The 19,958-nt window shown below is 43.5% G+C and overlaps 4 protein-coding genes across 4 annotated transcripts in view; 2 read left to right on the forward strand and 2 right to left on the reverse strand.

Annotated features, from left to right (window-relative positions):
- The window catches only part of LOC134205500 (dystrobrevin alpha), a 20,675-nt gene extending 6,911 nt beyond the window's left edge, over positions 1–13,764 (reverse strand). The window contains exon 1 of the mRNA XM_062680783.1: positions 13,361–13,764. Coding sequence (XP_062536767.1) covers positions 13,361–13,547 — 187 coding nt within the window. The 5' untranslated portion in view covers positions 13,548–13,764. The remainder of the gene's footprint in view (positions 1–13,360) is intronic.
- LOC134205498 (uncharacterized) lies at positions 4,097–9,588 on the forward strand. Its single transcript, XM_062680780.1, has 2 exons — positions 4,097–8,712; positions 8,767–9,588. Exons 1-2 carry the CDS (start codon positions 4,188–4,190, stop codon positions 9,507–9,509), a joined length of 5,268 nt encoding a protein of 1,755 aa, XP_062536764.1. The 5' UTR covers positions 4,097–4,187; the 3' UTR covers positions 9,510–9,588.
- Positions 13,765–13,885: 121 nt separating the features above from the next.
- LOC134205501 (aladin) lies at positions 13,886–17,974 on the forward strand. The gene is made up of 3 exons (XM_062680784.1): positions 13,886–14,134; positions 16,339–17,058; positions 17,308–17,974. Exons 1-3 carry the CDS (start codon positions 14,015–14,017, stop codon positions 17,905–17,907), a joined length of 1,440 nt encoding a protein of 479 aa, XP_062536768.1. The 5' UTR covers positions 13,886–14,014; the 3' UTR covers positions 17,908–17,974.
- LOC134205499 (maestro heat-like repeat-containing protein family member 1) overlaps positions 17,938–19,958 on the reverse strand; it is a 36,518-nt gene continuing 34,497 nt past the window's right edge. The window contains exon 10 of the mRNA XM_062680781.1: positions 17,938–18,375. Within this exon, the coding sequence (XP_062536765.1) occupies positions 18,236–18,375 (140 nt within the window). The 3' untranslated portion in view covers positions 17,938–18,235. The remainder of the gene's footprint in view (positions 18,376–19,958) is intronic.

The following is a 19,958-nucleotide window of genomic DNA, read 5'->3' on the forward strand; positions in this document are numbered from 1 at the left end:
ACGATGCATAAACTTTGCAGCCTCCCGCGGAATGGTAGTCCGAAGCCCTTTCTTCCCCCCCAAGAATATCCACAAGGCCACATGGAAATCACCTAATCAAGTAACGGAAAACCAAATCGACCACGTTCTAATCGACGGTAAATTCTTCTCCGAACGAACGTACGCACTTACCGCAGTGTGAATATTGAATCCGACCACTACCTCGTTGCAGTATGTCTGCGCTCAAAACTCTCGACGGAGTCCAACAAGCGTCGGAGTCATCCGCCGCGGCTAAACATTGGGCGGCTACAAGACGGTAGTGGCGCAGCTGGAAGTAGCGCTCCCAACGGAAGAGCAGCTAGGCGCAGCATCTCTTGAAGATGGCTGGAGAGATATTCGATCCGCCATTAGAAGCACCGCAACCGTTGCACTAGGCGAATGTAAGCAGTTAGTTGATGAGAAGAACGCAGCATGGGCGAGATTGCTGCAACACCGCACGAGGGCGAACGAGGCACGGTACAAACCGGCGCGGAACAGACAAAACTCGATTTTCCGGAGGAAAAAGCGCCAGCAGGAAGATCGAGACAGTGAAGAGACGGAGGAACTGTACCGCGCTAATAACGCACGAAAATTCTATGAAAATTCTATGAGAAGTTGAAAGGTGCGATATGTGTAAGGATTCAAAGGTGGCGGCAGCACTACGAAGAGCATCTGAATGGCGATATGGCAGACAACGGTGGCGGTATGGTAATGAACCTAGGAGCACGCGTGCAGGACATGCGACTTCCGGCTCCGAATCCCCAGGAAATCCAGGAGGAGATCGGCCGGCTGAAAAACAACAAAGCCCCTGGAGTTGACCAACTACCAGGAGAGCACGGTGGTGAGGCACTGGCTAGAGCACTGCTCTTGGTGATTACCAAGGTTTGGGAGGATGATGTTCTGCCGCAGGAGTGGATGGAAGGTGTCGTGTGTCCCATCTACAAAAAAGGCGATAACCGGATTGTAGCAACTACCGCGCAATCACATTGCTGAACGCCGCCTACAAGGAACTCTCCCAAATTTTATGCCGCCGACTAACACCAATTGCAAGAGAGTTCGTGGGGCAGTACCAGGCGGGATTTATAGGTGAACGCTCTACCACAGACCAGGTGTTCGCCATACGTCAGTATTGCAGAAATGCTGCGAATACAACGTGCCCACACATCATCTATTTATCGACTTCAAAGCCGCATATGATACAATCGATCGGGACCAGCTATGGCAGCTAATGCACGAAAACGGATTTCCGGATAAACTGATACGGTTGATCAAGGCGACGATGGATCTGGTGATGTGCGTAGTTCGAGTTTTAGGGACATTCTCGAGTCCCTTCGAAACGTAGAGGATTACGGCAAGGTGATGGACTTTCGTGTCTGCTATTCAACATCGCTTTGGAAGGAGCAATACGAAAGGCAGGGATTAACACGATTGGTACGATTTTCACGAAGTCCGTCCAGTCATTTGGTTTCGCCGACGAAATTGATATCATGGCACGTAACTTTGAGAGGATAGAGGAAGCCTACATCAGACTGAAAAGCGAAGCTAAACGGATTGGACTAGTCATCAACACGTCGAAGACGAAGTACATGATAGGAAGATGCTCAAGAGAGGTCAATGTAAGCCCCCTACCACGAGTTTCTATCGATGGTGACGAAATCGAGGTGGTTGAAGAATGCGTGTACTTGGCTCACTGGTGACCGCCGATAACAATACCAGCAGAGAAATTCGGAGACGCATAGTGGCTGGAAATCGTACGTACTTTGGATTCCGCAAGACGCTCCGATCGAATAGAGTTCGCCGCCGTACCAAACTGACTATCTACAAAACGCTTATAAAACCGGTAGTTCTCTACGGACACGAGACCTGGACGATGCTCGTGGAGGACCAACGCGCACTGGGAGTTTTCGAAAGGGAAGTGTTGCGTACCATCTATGGTGGGGTGCAGATGGCGGACGGTACGTGGGGGACCACCAGTTGCATCAGCTGTTGGGAGAACCATCCATCGTTCACACCGCGAAAATCGGAAGACTGCGGTGGTCCGGGCAAGTAGTCAGAATGTCGGACAGTCGGACATCCGGTAAAAATGGTTCTCGACAACGATCCGACGGGAACAAGAAGGCGAGGTGCACAGCGGGCAAGGTGGATCGATCAGGTGGAGGACGATTTGCGGACCCTCCGCAGACTGCGTGGTTGGCGAAGTGCAGCCATGCACCGAGCTGAATGGAGAAGACTTTTATGTGCAGCACAGGCCACTCCGGCCTTGGTCTGGTAATAAAAATAAAAAAACTGCAAAGCCTAGTGACTTGCAGTTCCATGTTCCAAGCTTCCAATCGTGATCCTTTATTCGTCGCCTAGGTCGTTGCCGATTGTATCGAGTCGTATTATCTATATGTCGTTCGTAATGGTTGTTTTTTAGAGGCGGCTTATTGGGCCTTGCGCAAACCTCCTGTATCGTCGGAGGGCCGTCGTGTCAGGGCTGTTTAGCGTCCCACCTAACACCAGGACTTGGGCTTGTGCGCTTTGAGCGGCACACGGTCGCTTTGGCGGAGCCTACTTGCGGATACATGCAGCTTTTTATAGAAGTTTAACAGGGCCCACTGTCAAACCCAGGGGGAGAAGGCGGAGCACTGAATCCCTACCCCGACATGGGCTGGTTCTAAAATGTAAACAACATTGTTAATTCTCTACCACCTTTTTGTTATGGCGAGGAAATTTTTATGTACACTTTTGTTTTCGATATTTTATCAAAATTAAACGCTCAATCATGTAGCAATATGACGGTGTGGTATGCTTGAGATACCTGCTTGATTAAAGGGACTCGAAAAAGAATTTATTTGCAGTAACTAACCAAATATAAAAATGTTCGCATTAACGATTGCGCCCTAACAGTGGTTCTAAGCTTCGATGCAGAGTACACGAGCTTTGTTCGCCAGTGACAGGCGTATGAGGCCCTTGGTCAAACCCCACCACATCCTAGGCAGGCTCCACAACTCACAGATGGCCTGGGGAGGAATCGTCAAGCCCTTCGACATAGTCCCTGCTGCCCAAGATGGTGACTTTAGATGATTGCGAATCGAATAGTTTCCAAGCAACATCTGGAATACCGCAAGGAAGCCATCTGGGCCCACTAATATTCCTGCTCTACTTCAATGGCGTCCATCTAGTCATCGAAATCCCTCGACTGTCGTACACTCAGCGGGGTTAGGGACAAAAGGTAGAAAGACAAAAGGTCGAAAGGACAAAAGGTCGAAAGACAAAACGTCGAAAGACAAAAGGTCGAAGAGACAAATGGTCGAAAAGGACAAAAGGTCGAAAGGACAAAACGTCGAATGTGACAAAAGGTCGAAAGGGACAAAACGTCGAATGGGACAAAAGGCCGAAAGAAATAAAAGATCAATAACATCAAAAGGCACAAAAGGTCGAAATAGAGAAGAAACTGAAACGGGGAGATTCAATCCCGCACCAGAGTTGCCTTACACAATTTGCAAAACACTGCTTTTTTATTTTTTAACAAATTTTAATAATTAAATAAAACTCATTCAATGAGTACAGATGGATGTTTGAGTTTTCAAAATGTAACTTCGTTCTCTCACAATGGCGCACGCCGCACATTAAATACACCGGCATGTATTAAGGTTCCCCCAAACACACGCGACGAGACAATCTTGACGCGATTCTATTGCCTGGCGACTGCGATTCTGTCGCCGTTGGTATGGAAACGTAAATGGTGCATTGCGAGCATCCACCCAACGATAGAATCGTGGTATCAAGCTATCGCTGTCCCGGCAATAAAATTGCTTAGGCCTGGGGGAGCCTTTACACACCGGTGTATTTTTAATGCGCGCACTTGCGTGGCTGCGGCGTGCACTATTTAGACAGATTGAAGTGACATTTAGAAAATCTAGATCTCCATCTGTTTATGATCATACATGCGTCGACCCCTCGGCGCCAACCAACAATTTATTTTCTGAAAACCCATGTATACATTTTTATATGAACAAACATAAATAAAAGGTTTCTCGTTGCAGTTGGTCGCGTTTTCAATTACGTCTTCCGGTACCCCGAAAGTATTCCGCGGAACGATTTACGGTCGTCTCGATTACGTTGCCGGTCCAGGTTCGCCCCTCCTGTTTAACTACGGTACATTTGGTCCTTCGCGTCCGGGTATCATGGACAAAAATGAGCTTGAAAAGCTACAAACGAAAAGGGAGGTTATGTTCGCGAAAGTGAAATGGGAGTTATCCATCGCCGAAACTCTTCGCACGAGGAATCCTACGATTGAGGAAGTGCAAGAGCGAAAGGATAAGCTCACGGAACTTGCTGGCCACTTCGAGAAATTGCAGACCACCATTGAAGAAAACACCAGCAACTTGGAAGATGTAGCGTCGGTATTCAACTACCGCCTGCAATTCGACGAAGTGTATTACCAAGCGAAGGGATTTTACACATCGTATCTGGAAGATAATCAGGATCGGATGTCAAACTACAGTGCCGGTACAGGTGAATCGACTAATGATCTTCGGGATGCGATTAGAGCGCTTGTGGAGACGCAGCAGGCAATGATTTTAAATCAAATGAGGCCAACTCCACCACTAGCTGCCGGACAGGTGTCGAATCCGTATCATCCACTCAACGTAAAACTTCCGCAGCTGAACATCCCAATTTTCAAAGGAGAAAGGAAGAACTGGCACTCTTTCAAGGACTTGTTTGTGAGTACCATCCACAACAGGGCTGATCTGAAAGATTACCTCAAGATGCAGTACTTATTGTCGTACTTAGACGGCGATGCGAAGAAAATGGTAAGCTCATTTCCTATAAGCGATGCCAACTACCAGGAAGCCTGGGACACGCTAGAAGCACACTACGATAAAAAGAAGTACACGGTTTTTGCTCTGGTCCGAGAATTCATCGATCAACCATCAACGTCAACTGTGAGCGGACTAAAGAAGTTAGTAACCACATCGGATGACGTGATACGTCAGCTCAAGGCACTCGGAAACGAATTCGAATCAAGAGATCCGTGGCTTATTCACTTGCTGCGGGAAAAGGTCGACAAAGAAACACGATCACTATGGGCCCAGAAAATAATTGATGTCGATAATCCGATGTTCGCAGATTTTTTGGAGTTTTTACAAAAGCGCTGCGACGCACTTGAAACGTGCACAGCTTTCACAAAGCGACCAAATCAAGCAGACAACACAAAAAGGGACTGCGCAAAGGCACATATTAGTGAAAAGGTGCAATCATTCCACGCCAATACGTCACCGTCAGGGTGCGTCAAATGCCTGAAGGATCATCCGATCTATCACTGTGATCGATTCAAAGAAATGGAAGTGGCGGAGCGCAGAGAACTGGCACAAACAGCAAAGCTATGCTTTAACTGTTTGCGCTCTTCCCACACAGCAAGGAAATGTCCCTCAAAATCTGTATGCCGTTCTGCGGACTGCAAGCAACGTCACCATACACTGTTGTGCACACAAGAAGCAAGGCAAAAGGGAAGGAAATCGGAACAAGATCAGTCAAAGCAGGAAATTGGAGAGGATTTAGCTACGGCATCGGTGAATGTGAACTCAACACAGACTCACGAGGATGGACGCGAAATCACACTGCTGCCGACGGTGGTGACACAGGTAGCTGGAAGTGACGGTAAATTGTACGACGTAAGAGCTCTTGTTGACAGTGGCTCGCAGGTATCGCTCATCACAGAGGCGTGCGTAAAGCGCCTAGGTTTGAGGCGTAGCAACGCCACATTGGAAGTCACTGGAGTAAACGCAGAGGTTGTCGGCAAAACCGCCGGCAAGGTTACACTGGTGATCACACCACGCTTCGAGAAAGCAAGAAAGCTCGTCACACAAGCCTACGTACTGGGAAAACTAACGGCAACCCTGCCGTGTCAGCGATTTAATGTGTCAAATATGTCCTATTTGGAAGGACTGCAACTAGCCGACCCACAATTCAACAAGCCTGGGTCAATGGACATTATTCTTGGGGCCGACGTGTTTCTGTCCATCCTACAATCTGGACAGGTCAAGGATCACTACGGAAATCCTGTGGCACAGCGTTCCGTCTTCGGGTGGATGGTTGCAGGGAAAGTCTCAACAGACGAATGTGCCCATTCGTATCACTCGGTCATCAATCTGCATCAAGAGGTTGATATCGATCGGACTCTGCGGCTGTTTTGGGAAGATCAGGAGCTCCGTGAACCCAGGCAGCTAACTAAGGATGAACAAAAAGTGGTTGAGGGTTTCAATTCCACTCTCACACGTTCTCAGGAAGGTCGCTTCATCGTCCGCTTACCAATGGATGATTCGAAGCTCAAACTTGGAGACTCTCTGGTCGCTGCTACCAGACGATTAAGGTTCATGGAACGCAGATTTGACAACGATAGTGGTTTCAAACAACGATACGTATCCTTCATGCAGGAATATCAGGAACTGGGACATATGAAGATTGTTCCACAAGAAGAAATTGACGTTGACTGCTCCCAGTCATATTACTTGCAACATCACGGAGTTATTAAAGAGGAGAGCGCCACTACCAAGCTCAGGGTGATGTTCGATGGCTCAGCCGTTACCACAAGCGGAACATCACTGAACGATGTATTATTAGATGCCCCAAACATCAATGCGGATCTCTTCGAAGTGCTGCTACGATTCAGATCGTACCCGGTGGCATTCATAGCGGACATCGAGAAGATGTACCGCCAAGTTTTAGTTCATCCTAGCGACACCGACTACACGCGCATCGTATGGCGGGATTCCCCGGACAAACCCATCCAACATTTCCGACTGCTCACTGTTACTTATGGCTTGAAGAATTCAGGATTCCTGGCAATGGCAGCGTTGCACAAGGCAGCAGAAGCATTCGAGGTTAAGTATCCAGAAGCGGCAGAGCGAATTAAACGACACACTTACGTTGACGATCTAACATCTGGCGCGGACTCTGTGGAGAAGGCTAAGCGAATAATCAAGCAAATCAACGAGATACTTGGTGCGGCAGGTTTTACTCTCCGCAAATGGAGTTCAAACTCAGCTGAAGTATTAGAGTCTCTATCAGACATCAACAACAACTCGATGGCGATACAATTCCCGGATGAACGAAACACCGTGAAAGCCCTTGGGACGCATTGGGTTCCAGGAGAAGATGTCTTTACATTTAAGGTGACTATGGCAAACGACGGACCGAACACAAAACATCAACTGCTATCGGATTCTGCCAAACTGTTCGACCCATTCGGATGGTTTGCACCAGTGATAGTACGAGTCAAAATTCTCTACCAAAGGTGTTGGCTCTACGACCTTAACTGGCATGACGCATTACCTCCTGTCATCGAGGAGGCATGGATGGAAGTGAAAGAAAACCTACATCAGCTGGAGCAAATCAAGATACCAAGATGGGCGGCAAACTTCAACGGCCGCATTGAACTACACGGGTTTTCTGACGCTTCAGAGGAGGCGTATGCTGCTGTGATATACTTGAGGTCAGTGGACAGCAACGGCGAGATCAATGTTACTCTACTTGCTGCGAAGACGAAGGTCGCTCCAGTTCGTCAAGTTTCAATACCGCGTCTGGAACTGAATGCAGCTGAATTGTTGGCAAAACTGATGAAGCACGTAGCAGAACCTTTCAAAAGATTCCACATCGAGCAATATGCCTGGACTGATTCCACCATTGTACTGCAGTGGTTATCCGGTCACCCCCGCAAGTGGAATACGTACATAGCCAATAGAACTTCTTCGATTTTAGACATCTTGCCTAGGAAGCACTGGGCGCACGTCTCATCAAAGGATAATCCAGCAGACTGTGCTTCTCGAGGCATTTCTCCGCAAGAGCTTGTCAGCCATCCGATCTGGTGGACAGGTCCCGCATGGTTGTATGCCGCTTCGTCTAACTGGGGTCGAGACATGCCACACGACACATACGACGAGGAAACACTGGAGGTAAGAAAGCGTTTCCAATCTCTCAATGTTACGGTTAGTTTTCCAGCATCGAATAATGTCATCGAAAGAGAAATCCTGGAGAAAAGATCCGATCTTACCACGGCATGCTGGCAGCTCGCCCGTGTGAATAGATTCGTATCCAATATGAAGAGTTTGATTGGCGACACCAACAAAGTCACCGGTCCCATATTGCCATCGGAGCTGCATCGAGCTCGAATGCATTTCGTTCGACTAGCGCAGCAGGAGTTATACGAAGAAGAAATTAAAGCACTGATTCGTGGGGATGAAGTTCCTGCCAAATCCAGCATTTCGAGCTTGTACCCGTTTCTGGACGGCATCGGCATACTTAGAGTTGGGGGACGATTGCAGCATTCGATGTATTCCTTCGATATCAAACATCCGATAATCCTATCGAAAGAGCACCGTTTCACAAAACTATTGGTAGAGGAAATCCACGTCAACAACTGTCATGCTGGGCCAACTTTGATCACAGCAACCATCAATCAACGATACTGGATCCAAGGATGTCAAACAGCCATCAAGCGAGTAATTCGGAAGTGCATGACGTGCTGTCGTCAGAAGGCGCAAGCTGCCAAGCAGCTTATGGGAAGTCTGCCAGCGTCTCGAGTAACAGCGTGTCGACCTTTCGCCCATGTTGGGGTGGATTATGCTGGCCCAATAATGGTGCGCTGCAGTAACACGCGAGGAGCACGATGTATGAAGGGATATATCGTCGTTTTTGTTTGCCTTTCAAGTAAAGCTGTTCATTTGGAAGCCGCAGGCGATCTAACCACTGATACGTTTATAGGAGCCTTTAAGAGAATGATTGCGCGCCGTGGATACTGCAGTGAAATATGGTCGGATAATGGCACTAACCTGGTTGGAGCAGATCGACAATTGCAGGAAGTATATGAAATGGTGACAAAGCACGCCAAGCAAAAGGAGCACTTCTTCGCAAATTTAGGAATCCGTTGGCGATTTATACCACCGGCAAGCCCGCACCAGGGTGGCATTTGGGAGGCTGCGGTAAAAAGCGCCAAAGAGTTGCTACGACCAATCGTTGGTAATGAGAAGCTGACATATGAAGAACTGTCTACGGTATTATGCCAAGTGGAAGCCTGTCTTAATTCGAGACCCCTTTGCTCTATATCGTCATGCCCTGACAGTCTCGAGGCGCTCACGCCGGGCCATTTTTTGGTAGGCCAACCTCTAAATTCGTTGCCTGAACCAGACGTCACCCATCTCAGGATGAACATGCTCGATCGGTGGCAGCGAGTTCAACGATACACGCAGGACTTCTGGCAGCGCTGGCGAGATGAGTACATCGCTACACTGCAGCCCAGAGGGAAGTGGAAAACCAAGGAACAGAATTTGAATCCTGGACAACTCGTTCTCGTTAAAAACGATAATTGTCCGCCGTCAGCATGGGAGCTGGCTCGCATTGTCGCTGTACATCCAGATCAACAAGGATTAGTTCGCAACGTCACGCTGCGCAGAGGCAAGTCGGAATATCAGCGCTCTGTCCAGAAGTTATGTCCGCTTCCTGTTTGAGCCGTTGCCTCAAGGCGGGGTGGATGTTTATGATCATACATGCGTCGACCCCTCGACGCCAACCAACAATTTATTTTCTGAAAACCCATGTATACATTTTTATATGAACAAACATAAATAAAAGGTTTCTCGTTGCAGTTGGTCGCGTTTTCAATTACGTCTTCCGGAACCCCGAAAGTATTCCGCGGAACGATTTACGGTCGTCTCGATTACGTTGCCGGTCCAGGTTCGCCCCTCCTGTTTAACTACGGTACACCATCTATTATTTGCACTCATTCAATGATTTTATGTGTTATTGTTAAAAATAGTGGAAAATAAAAAAGCATTTTTTTTGCCAACTGTATAGGACAATTCTGTCTCGTGCAATACAAGTTTTATTCATTTCTTAAATTAGCTATCTTTTTTATCTCTAACAGAACTATCTAGATATTCATAATATTGGTTTATAGTAATTACTCCTTCTTTGAAAATTGCTCATTCTTCAGCTTTGATTGATGAGATGAGTGTATTATTTCTGCTTGAAAATAAATGCATAAATGCAACAAATTCCTATAGAATACACCCAACTTGTTCTTTATCGACCTTTTGTTCGTTTAGACATTTTGTTTTTTTCGACCTTTTGTCCCTTTCGGCCTTTTGTCCTTTTCGACCTTTTGTCCTTTTCGACCTTTTGTCCCTTTCGACCTTCTGTCCCTTTCGACGTTTTGTCTTTTCGACCTTTTGTCCTTTCGACCTTTTTTCTTTTCGACCTTTTGTCTTTCGACCTTTTGTCCTTTCGACCTTCTGTCTTTCGACCTTTTGTCATAGATTCCACTCAGCGAACTGAACTAGCGAAATTCATAACTAGCGCCTTATGAAGCTTCGACTGAATGTCGACCAAGAGTGCTTTGTATACGCAGTTACCTTTCCAAGTCTTCAAGCGTCGATGGGCGTGTGGTCTACATACCGGCCTCCCGATCGCGACGTTCATGGTTCGAACCCAGTCTGCCGCACTTTTTTTTTTAATGTAAATCATCATTCATAAGGCAACATATTGAAATTCATACCGATTCCTTGTGGCAAATTTTCATAAGGCGTTTGATTGGAAATCATACGTCTAGTTTCCTCAGTGACGCTGACGATTTGAAAACGCTTCTCCAAATTAGTTCAACTACTGACTCTCTTAATTTACAAAGGCAGCCCACTCATTTTGTCAGCTGGTGTTCTCTAAACCGCATGGTCGTAAACCCAGCCAAGTGCTCCGTCATAACGTTCACTCGAAAGAAACAACCGATCATTTCCGAGTACAACCTATTTGACACGACACTCGAACGCACAAATCACATCAAGGGCCTTGCTGTAGTCCTGGACTCAGAGCTAACATTTAAGCAGCACATCTCGTACGGATTGTATGTCATACCCCAGAAACCCATTGCCCAGAAAGTGATTCCCCAGAAATTAATTCCCCTGAATGCACTACTCCCCAGAAAACCATTCCCCATAATACATACTTCTAAAAATGGAAATCATATATTCTTAGGACCCATTGCATTTCATACTCTTTTCAACGATTATGCCAAATGGTCATTATGCCAAACGGCTTTATGCCATATGGGCTTCCCCCAATATGAACAACGAGTATAATGGATTATATGCTCCTTCGTATTATATGGGCTCCATTCCGGGCAAATGCGTGTTTTAAAATAAGGCAGCATTTGTCGTTTTGCCTTATTCCGGGCAAATACGTACTTCAATATAAGTATTTTTGCATAGAAATATAGTATCTAGTATTTTTAATTTATAGAAATGACAGCGAAAAACTGACTGATACCTTTTTATGGGGAACGGGTCATTCTGGATTTTTGGTTTCTGGGGAATGGGTCATTCGGGTTTTTTTTTTGTGGGGAATGGGTCATTCTGGGGATTTTTTTTTTCGGGGAAATGGTGCATTCTGGGGAATATCATTCTGGAGAATTGGTCGTTCTGGGAAAAGGAATTCTGGGAAATACCATTCTGGGGAACTGATTCTGGGGATTGGTTTCTGGGCATTGACATACAACCCTCGTACGCTGTCGATAAAGCTTCTAGGACATTGGGACTCATATTTAGGATTGCCAAGAATTTTGCCATGGAGGGATCCTACCGAGCTACGAGAGCCGATACCAGTTGATCGATCTGGAACTTCTTCGTGCTAGGTGAGATACCACCCGGGCGATGACGATCGCCGATATACTACAGGGACGAATCGACTGCGAAGGTATTTTGGAGCAGATAGATTTGAATGTTCGACCAGGGAAACTCCGCAGAGGCGGAATGCTTAAACCACCACTGCAAAGGGCGAATTACGGACTACATGGGGCAATCGGTGGCTTGCAACGCATATTCAACAGAGTTGCAACATTGTTTGGCTTCCATTTATCGCGTAAGGGTGATCGGGGCAATATGGATATAATTTATATACAGTTGTCATGCAATGTTCATTGTCTGCAAGAAATATATTTACGAAAGTTTTGTAGCTAGGAAAAGAATTAAACCATTTTAATTAGGTGTAATTGTGATATTGTCATGTACAATGGTAGAATTTGTTCACTACCGATCAACAAAGTGTATGCCTCCGGTTTTTCTAATGTGAGTACCGTGAAATAGGGTATGTTGTTGGTAATTTAATGTAACTATTTCAAATATTCGTTAAAAATTATCAATTCCTTCTATTTAAAACTGACCCCGAAAAAACCCGGGAATTTGAAAATCGAATTTCAGTGGCCACCCTAAGTTAGTACAACATCACCTGTAACATTACAGATAATACTATATTACTAAAACCCAGATCAATCCACCTAGCGTTGGTGGTGCCTTTCTCGCGCATTAAAATGATAAGAAAAACACATAAGAGAGGTCGAAATAGCAATTTAGGGGGATAGATTTCACTTTTGCCATCAATTCATATGCATTTGCGGTCATTTGAATGCATTGCTGCAATCCTCAAGAAATTTTTTTTTTCGTTTTTAATTTTTTTTTTCCAAGGAGGGACCCTTGGTAGAAAAACAATGTTTGTTCAATAACTCTGGAACGCAATAATCGATCGGGTCAATTTTCAATAGGAAACAACTTGACCGCAATCCGCGTCGACTGCAACTTGCTGCGAGCAAATCGAATAATGCTAAGTACCAAAAAGTGTGTCTCACATTTTTGTACACACACACATACATACACACATACAGACATCACCTCAATTCGTCGAACTGAGTCGATTGGTATATAACACTATGGGTCTCCGAGCCTTCTATCAAAAGTTCGGTTTTGGAGTGATCCTATAGCCTTTACGTATACTTTGTATACGAGAAAGGCAATAAAAATGTTTAAATTTCGCATTGCCCGACGAGATTGCACGTTTCATAGGAAGTATGTTTCGCATAAGAAACATATTTGAAAAATGATTTATCTTTCCATACTCTACCAAAATGAAATTTAATCCAATCCAGTCCTCCAATAAAGTAGAACCAAATTATTCTTTTTTTAAGGCTTAATCTTTGCGTTAAAATGTACACGCTGCTTAAGAACAGCACTGAACCATCTAGCCCCACTTTACCCTTTGTACGAAAAGTCGAGATTTTGAAGGCTTCATTAGTTAGGATACACACTTCACAGACACTTCATATATTGTAGTAACACTATTGAAAGTTCAAGATACAGTTTTATGAATTAAAACACTAAGTAATGCTAAACATACGCTATAACTAAGTGTATAAATTTTAAATGTAAAATATAACGAGAATATTTATGTACTTCAAGCTTTTTATGACACTACATCGAGGATTTATGTGCAATTGAGTCATATATGAAAGAACATTATGCAAAGGTGCGTAACTTACTGTAAAGAGCCCTTTGAAGTGCAAACACCTTGCATGCACATCGGTAGGTACTGTACTTCGAGGTCGAGAATTTTTCATTGATCTTGCTGACCACGTAGGTCAGATTGGGATTATCTGACTGAAGCTGGCCGTTGTATCGATTTGCGTAAACCAGATAACCGCGGTCGTCTTCCTGCTGGTCGTACATTTCCGAAAACAGTTTGCACCACAAGCTTTAAAATTGCACTTGCCGTCTTCAAACGGCGGCGTCTATGTTTTGGGTAACACAAAAAACTGCCTTAATTTTTAATTAACACAGCGCACAGTGATCGCAAACGGACGCACTTGCATCTTGGATCAAGAACTCTGGAGTCTCGAAGAACGCGAAGAACAAGCTGAACATTGAACAAGTGTCAGTTAAGATTTTGTTTTCAAAAACCGGTTTCTGGTGATCAAGGTTCATTGAAATGATAAGGTTTGCCAAAAAGCGAACTCGGTTTGAACCTCTGGATGTGACTCTGGAAACTAAATTTGGCAGGCGGGAGATGCAACAGATGGTAAACAAAACAGAAAAACGGTCACATTTTAATCTTGTTTTTTATGTTGCGGTATAAACTGTCGGTGTGAGAACAAATTTTAACATTTAAAAATTAAAAAAAAAACTTGTTGAAAGTGATGGCCGCTTTGGACACATTTCCCGATCTACCACAAGCCGGAGAGATATCTATCTGCGAACGCAATGGTAGAATTTGTTCACTACCGATCAACGAAGTGGATGCCTCCGGTTCTTCTAATGTGAGTATCGTGAAATAGGGTATGTGTGATATTAATCGAATTGGAATGTACCAAAAATGAATCACAGCATAAATATATTGATTGTAATTTTATTGATATGATAGTTTAGTATAAAGAGGCTGCACTCATAATGCAGGCACTTTAGTTGACATGTAATTTTCAAATTACTAAAATACAGTAGACATTTAACTGCAATTCAATAGTTGCAAGTTGCAACAGTTTTGCAGTAAACAGAAGTAAACAGCCCTGTTTTGCATAAAAATGTCATTTCATGGTCAATGGTTCGAGGATCAATATCAGCTAGATTAATTGGTTTCATTTTTTGTCCTCCAGCCTAAAATGACTTGAATTTTAACTCAATGAATGTTATTTGTATGCAGTTTCAGAAAAGCGTAAATCCAAAATTAAAATTTCACCCAAAGATGCAGAATAGTCCTAGAATCCAGCTCCATATATTAGTTTTGATGAAGATTTTGAAGTAGAATTATACTTCTTAGCAGATGCAGAGGCACTTCACAAGTTTGAATAATAAGCGCGTAACGAAGAAATAATAGTAATTAGTAAATAAGTCGTTCATTTTAAACCGATTTTCAGTTTTTTCCTACCGATTAGAAATTGTTGAAAGAATCGATTTTTTAGTCATATTTTTAACACTGTTTTTCCTGATTCTTATACAATTAATGTTAATTTTGGGGAATCCAGAGAGAGTATAAGATAAGAGCATCGAAGCAGTTTGCAATGCGATTCGGAAGCATGGTGTGGATTTTACATTTCATGGCATGAAAAAATCTGAACGTAGATCGGTCCCTATGAGCCATATGCTCGATCGGAAAATCTTTCAATCTTTTCCAGTAAAAATGGTATTTCTGTTCAAGATTTGGAAAAATCTGATAACTTCGAAGAATAAAGTCAACCAAACAAGAGACAAAATGAACTACGGGTTTTCAGGGAGCAGAAGAAGAAAAAAGAATTGAATAACATACTGCATATGTCAGAATATGGGCCCATAAGTTATAAGATAAACTTTTGTGTGGAAGATCGTTATTCAAGGTGATGATGATGATAAATCATGAGTGAAGTTCGGTTATAAAATGCTTCCACTGGACCATTTCAACAAGATCCGTATTGGTGAAGTATTGACGATGTATATAAGCGATGTATATATTCTGAAAAGCAATTCTGAAAAAAGGCAAAAATTTTGTAAGCAATTTGTAAGTGTCCCAAATCCATTTGCAGCGATCCATAATATAACAGATGATTTGTACGTTCAGGAATTCTTGAAGCGGCGGTTACTGTCCATTATCTGAAAGTATCATAACTCAGTAATATTTTCGCCGGTTTTGATATCAATGTATTACGCGATGAACACGGTAATCTGGTACAAAGCAAAAAGAGTCGAATCCGTAGTCAAGGAGATGGAATCTCTAAATCATTCCCTGGAAATACATTAATAAAGATCAAAAAAAAAAAAAATTCCCTGGAAATTCATTTTATAACTTTTTGTGCTTCGACATAGGCACATTTGTGAAAGCATATTAAGGAAGCGGACTCCATCATAGCTTTGTAAAAACGATTGAAAATGTAGCCGAAATCATTGACAAACGGTCCGTGCAGAAACTAATGGGATCCATCTGATAAAAATCCCACTCCTTGGCGTACGATCAAAATGATCTCGGAAAAATGATACTGATCTGCAGAAAAGCATAGTAAAGGACAGTATAGCGAAACAATTATCATGTATTTCCAAAAACCAAAGTCATAATGTTATTTTTAAATCGTGCTTATACTTTCTGGGACACCCTATACGTCTACATTTCATTCAGCTAATCATAGGAATTTTTGTAATTTTGGCCTTTCTTGTATTTCCAAAAATTTGTATCGAAAAAAAGATATTTTAGTTACTAGATAAACATTGTCGCTGTCGTCGCTGTCCGGAACATCTTTTGCTGGCGAGGATAGAGGATCTAAATGTCAATGAAGGAAAAATACCAATCGACTAAGCCCGACGAACTGAGCAAATGTCGGTCAGTCCGTGTGTATGTGTGTGTGCGTATGTCAACTTTTCATATAGTAATCCTTAATCGATTTTTTTCGCAACAAATTACAACAAATTAGTTCCAATTTTTTTTTAACTTTATTAATGTGTTTTTATTAGTTCCAACTAAATTTCCCTGAAACCTACTTACTATCATTTCTTATTTCAGCAACTTTTATCATATCCTGAAATCAACATCGGACGCGAACTCTTTCACCATGCTGCTGTCCATCTACGGGAAGACCATCGGACGCTTATGGTACCGGTCGACGAAACGCTAATTAAACGTATAACGCGCACTTTTTTCGAAGAAGGAGCCGTTGAAGCGCTCAATGAAGCCGCTAACAATGCTAGCCATCAATACAATCCGATAGTGGGGTCCCTTTCCCGTTACCTACTGACACTGATCGGAGTCGGCAATCGAGTCAAGTTTTTCTTCAAGCCACACCTGAAGGAGCAAGGCGTCGATTGTGTTGGGAAATACACGCAGACCAAGGACTGGGCAAAAAGTGCCATTCGATGCATTCGTTGGCACCCAAACTGCTTTAAAGTGGCCATTGCCGCGTCCGATGATAGCATTAGAGTCTACAGCGATGATCCCACTATTGTGCCTGTGCTCAAAAGTGGCCTACAGAAGTCGGTCACATCGTTGGCTTGGCGGCCTTACACGGCCGGGGAAATAGCTGTCGGGTGCCAAAATGGGGCCCTGGTGTGGAACGTCGATCCGAATAGTTTAATAACGAGACCTCTATCACAAGCGGTGCAGCTAAGACATGGAAACCATTTCCCAGTTACGTCCGTGGAATGGAGTCCAAACGGATGCTTATTGGCCACTGCCAGTATCAATGATTCAAATGTACTCATCTGGGATGCAGATCAAAATCGACAGGTAACTGATAATTGTGTCGTAAACTAATGTATTGCATTAAGAAGAACTCCATTCATACATACCATACAAGAAATGGTCATACTTTAAATAGCTTATAGGCTAAATAAAGATGACACTCCAAAAGTTGATATTCAAGGGTCAACATCTGGACAGATTTGGAGAAAATCTACTTAAGAGGGATCAACTGATTTATCATTAATATAACGCCATGCAGGAGATCACTAAAAACTTATCAAATCATTCTTTCAGGCCCCACTTCGTCGTGTAGGACCCCCATGTGCATTGCTTGCTTGGTCGCCAACTGGGTCCCGATTGTGTTCCACTACAGTATCAAACGTGTTTCGTGTTTGGCAAACCGACAAATGGACACCGGACCGGTGGACGGTAAATCACGGCACCATTCAGTCGGCAACGTGGTCTCGAAGCGGATCCCATCTTCTATTCGTGACGACTAAGGATTGCTTCCTGTATAATTTGGGATTCGTTGAAGATGAAGTGTTCACCACTACGTTCACGCCAAAAGCTGCTCTACCTATTGCTGACTTGTCAAAAATTTCCATCGGTCAAGCGGAGGTTGGCGGACGACCCCAGGCACTTGCATGGTGTCCACAAAATCATTATTTAGCAGTCACATTCAAAGAAACTCCGGCAATAGCCATTTTCAACACGGTGGTCAATCGCAGTCAATTGAGCATCACCCCATCGTGCTTCATCACTGGCATTGGAATTGAAAGTGCATCCTGTATAAGTTTCCAGGAGAATCTCGGACGGCGATCCAATGACAAAATGAAAACGGTACTGACTATCGGTTGGTCTAGCGGTAGAATACAATATTTCCCATTTGTTTAATGGCTTTCTTTCCTTAGAATTAGCTACACATTTTTGTTTAATAAAGGGTTGCATTTTTCATGTAAAATATTGACCAGTACATGCCTTGAATAATTATCACGTTCTATCCAATAAAGCTGAATTCACTTCTGAAGCGAATAGATTTGATTAAGCCAGAGTACAGACAAACAAAAATAACACTGTGAGATGCATCCTCTCATCGTTTACCTTTCAAGCGGTGAAGCATATTCACGTTAGGTCACGTTCGCCGTCTGCCCATAAAATGTATAGCAAATTAAAAATTTAAACCTGGCTGCTCAAGCGACATCTCTCCAACAATGAAGCATTCCTAACATTCACCATAAATATAGCCCAAACCTTCAGCGGCTTTTATTTTGACTCCTGCATCTTCGTCTTTCAGTAAGAGGGATATTTTATGCCCCACAGTGTCCATCGGATGTGCTGATTTATGTTGCGTATGCAGTAAACCTGAAAAAAAAATATAAATTTTTTTTCGGTGTTGTCATAAGCCGTGGATTTTTTTTAATGGATTTTCGCTGAAAAAATAATTTAATTTCTAATTCTTTGGAAGAAAAAGTTCGGCTACATGTTTTTTTTTTTTTTTTGGTTGCCATTCTATTTTTCTTGATCATGTGGACAAAATACTATCCAAATCGCCTCACCTTTTGAGCATTGCCAAGTTTAGGCCTGTAAAAATATGCCCTAACGCTCTAGCAGTTCCAGTCCATAGTGATCAAGGAAATAAAGATTTAAAATTCAGTCTGAACAAAATAATAAAACTTAGGGATTGCCTTATTAGAGTAAAATCAGCAGTGTGATTCAAATTTGGTTTGGTTCAGTACCAGCGGAATTTGGTTTCATCAGTACCCGCTAAGGGGCCGTACACATATTACGTAAGCACTTATGGAGGTAGGGGGGTCCGTCATTTTCTTACGCACCATATAAATAAAAAATCAATTGTATGAAAAAAATCTTACATGGGGTGAGGGGGGGGGGTTTTGAAAAACCCAGAAAAAATGCTTACGTGATATGTGTACCACCCCTAAGCTGCGGAGGACGACGGAGGTCTTTCGTATTTAGCTTAGTATATAGGGAAAGCACCTGTCTAGCGTACTGAGGTCGTGGGATCAAAGCCCACCGAAGGGGCGGTTACCCTCCAATACCTTTTCCGAACTAAATCTATCACATGTTGTGCATATGCTGTTGTTGTGGTTGTGTATCTGACGATTACAGTGGTTCACTTTTCTGTTGCCGAGAAAATCTGATTTAAAACCGTCTTTCCGCTTGTTATAATTGAAGAAGAACGCTCAACAGAATCCTGCTGAATGATCTTCGTGTTTGGCGGATAGAAATGGACCAATCAATAAGCAAAAACTGCCGCTATGAAATGAACAGATCGCGCCACCGTAGACATGTTCTGTCAAACACACATGAATAGAAATATGCGTATACAGTGCCGCCGTTGTTTTGATGTAGTGAGTGCAAAATGAGTTACATTGATCGATCCATTACTGCTCAAGAACGGGTCTCTGCCGAAGCTTCGAATTTATTATTTTTGCTGTGGAATCATCTCTCCGGGACTCCATTACACCTGTTCACACACGCAGCATGGATTGTCCAAAGTGCTAAGATATTTTGTCCAAAGATATTTTTGTTGTATGCGGAGGTAGGTGCTGCGAAAGGTTCCACGCACACTGCGTTGGACTCAATCAAGCTACTGTGGATGTCATGTGGTTTTGCAACGAGTGTTTGAGTACTTTATTATAAATTCAGTAGAAAACCGAATTATAGCCGCTATCGAAATTGGATTTTTCTCACAATCCATACGTTAAACCTAATTTCGGAAGTAGTGCGCTGTATAGCACATCACCAAATGAAAACAGCGCACCACTTCCGAAGTTAGGTTTAACGTATGGATTGAGAGAAAAATCCAACTTTGTTAGCGGCTATAATTCGGTTTTGCACCGAATTGATAATATCTACATTGCTGTTTCAAACCGATGAGTGCCAAGCGTGCGATGGAGATCATGTGAAGAAGCACACTGGGCCAA

The sequence above is a fragment of the Armigeres subalbatus genome, chromosome 1 (assembly GCF_024139115.2).
Source record: "Armigeres subalbatus isolate Guangzhou_Male chromosome 1, GZ_Asu_2, whole genome shotgun sequence".
Taxonomy (NCBI): Eukaryota; Metazoa; Arthropoda; class Insecta; order Diptera; family Culicidae; genus Armigeres; species Armigeres subalbatus.

Excerpts from the sequence above, each read along its gene's own strand:
- LOC134205498 (XM_062680780.1), top strand. The coding sequence starts at position 4,188 with ATGGACAAAAATGAGCTTGAAAAGCTACAAACGAAAAGGGAGGTTATG. Across the intron at positions 8,713-8,766 it reads CGTTTTTGTTTGCCTTTCAA|GAGCCTTTAAGAGAATGATT; the intron begins GTAAAGCTGTTC and ends ATACGTTTATAG.
- LOC134205501 (XM_062680784.1), top strand. The coding sequence starts at position 14,015 with ATGGCCGCTTTGGACACATTTCCCGATCTACCACAAGCCGGAGAGATA. Across the intron at positions 14,135-16,338 it reads ATGCCTCCGGTTCTTCTAAT|CAACTTTTATCATATCCTGA; the intron begins GTGAGTATCGTG and ends TTCTTATTTCAG. Across the intron at positions 17,059-17,307 it reads ATGCAGATCAAAATCGACAG|GCCCCACTTCGTCGTGTAGG; the intron begins GTAACTGATAAT and ends TCATTCTTTCAG.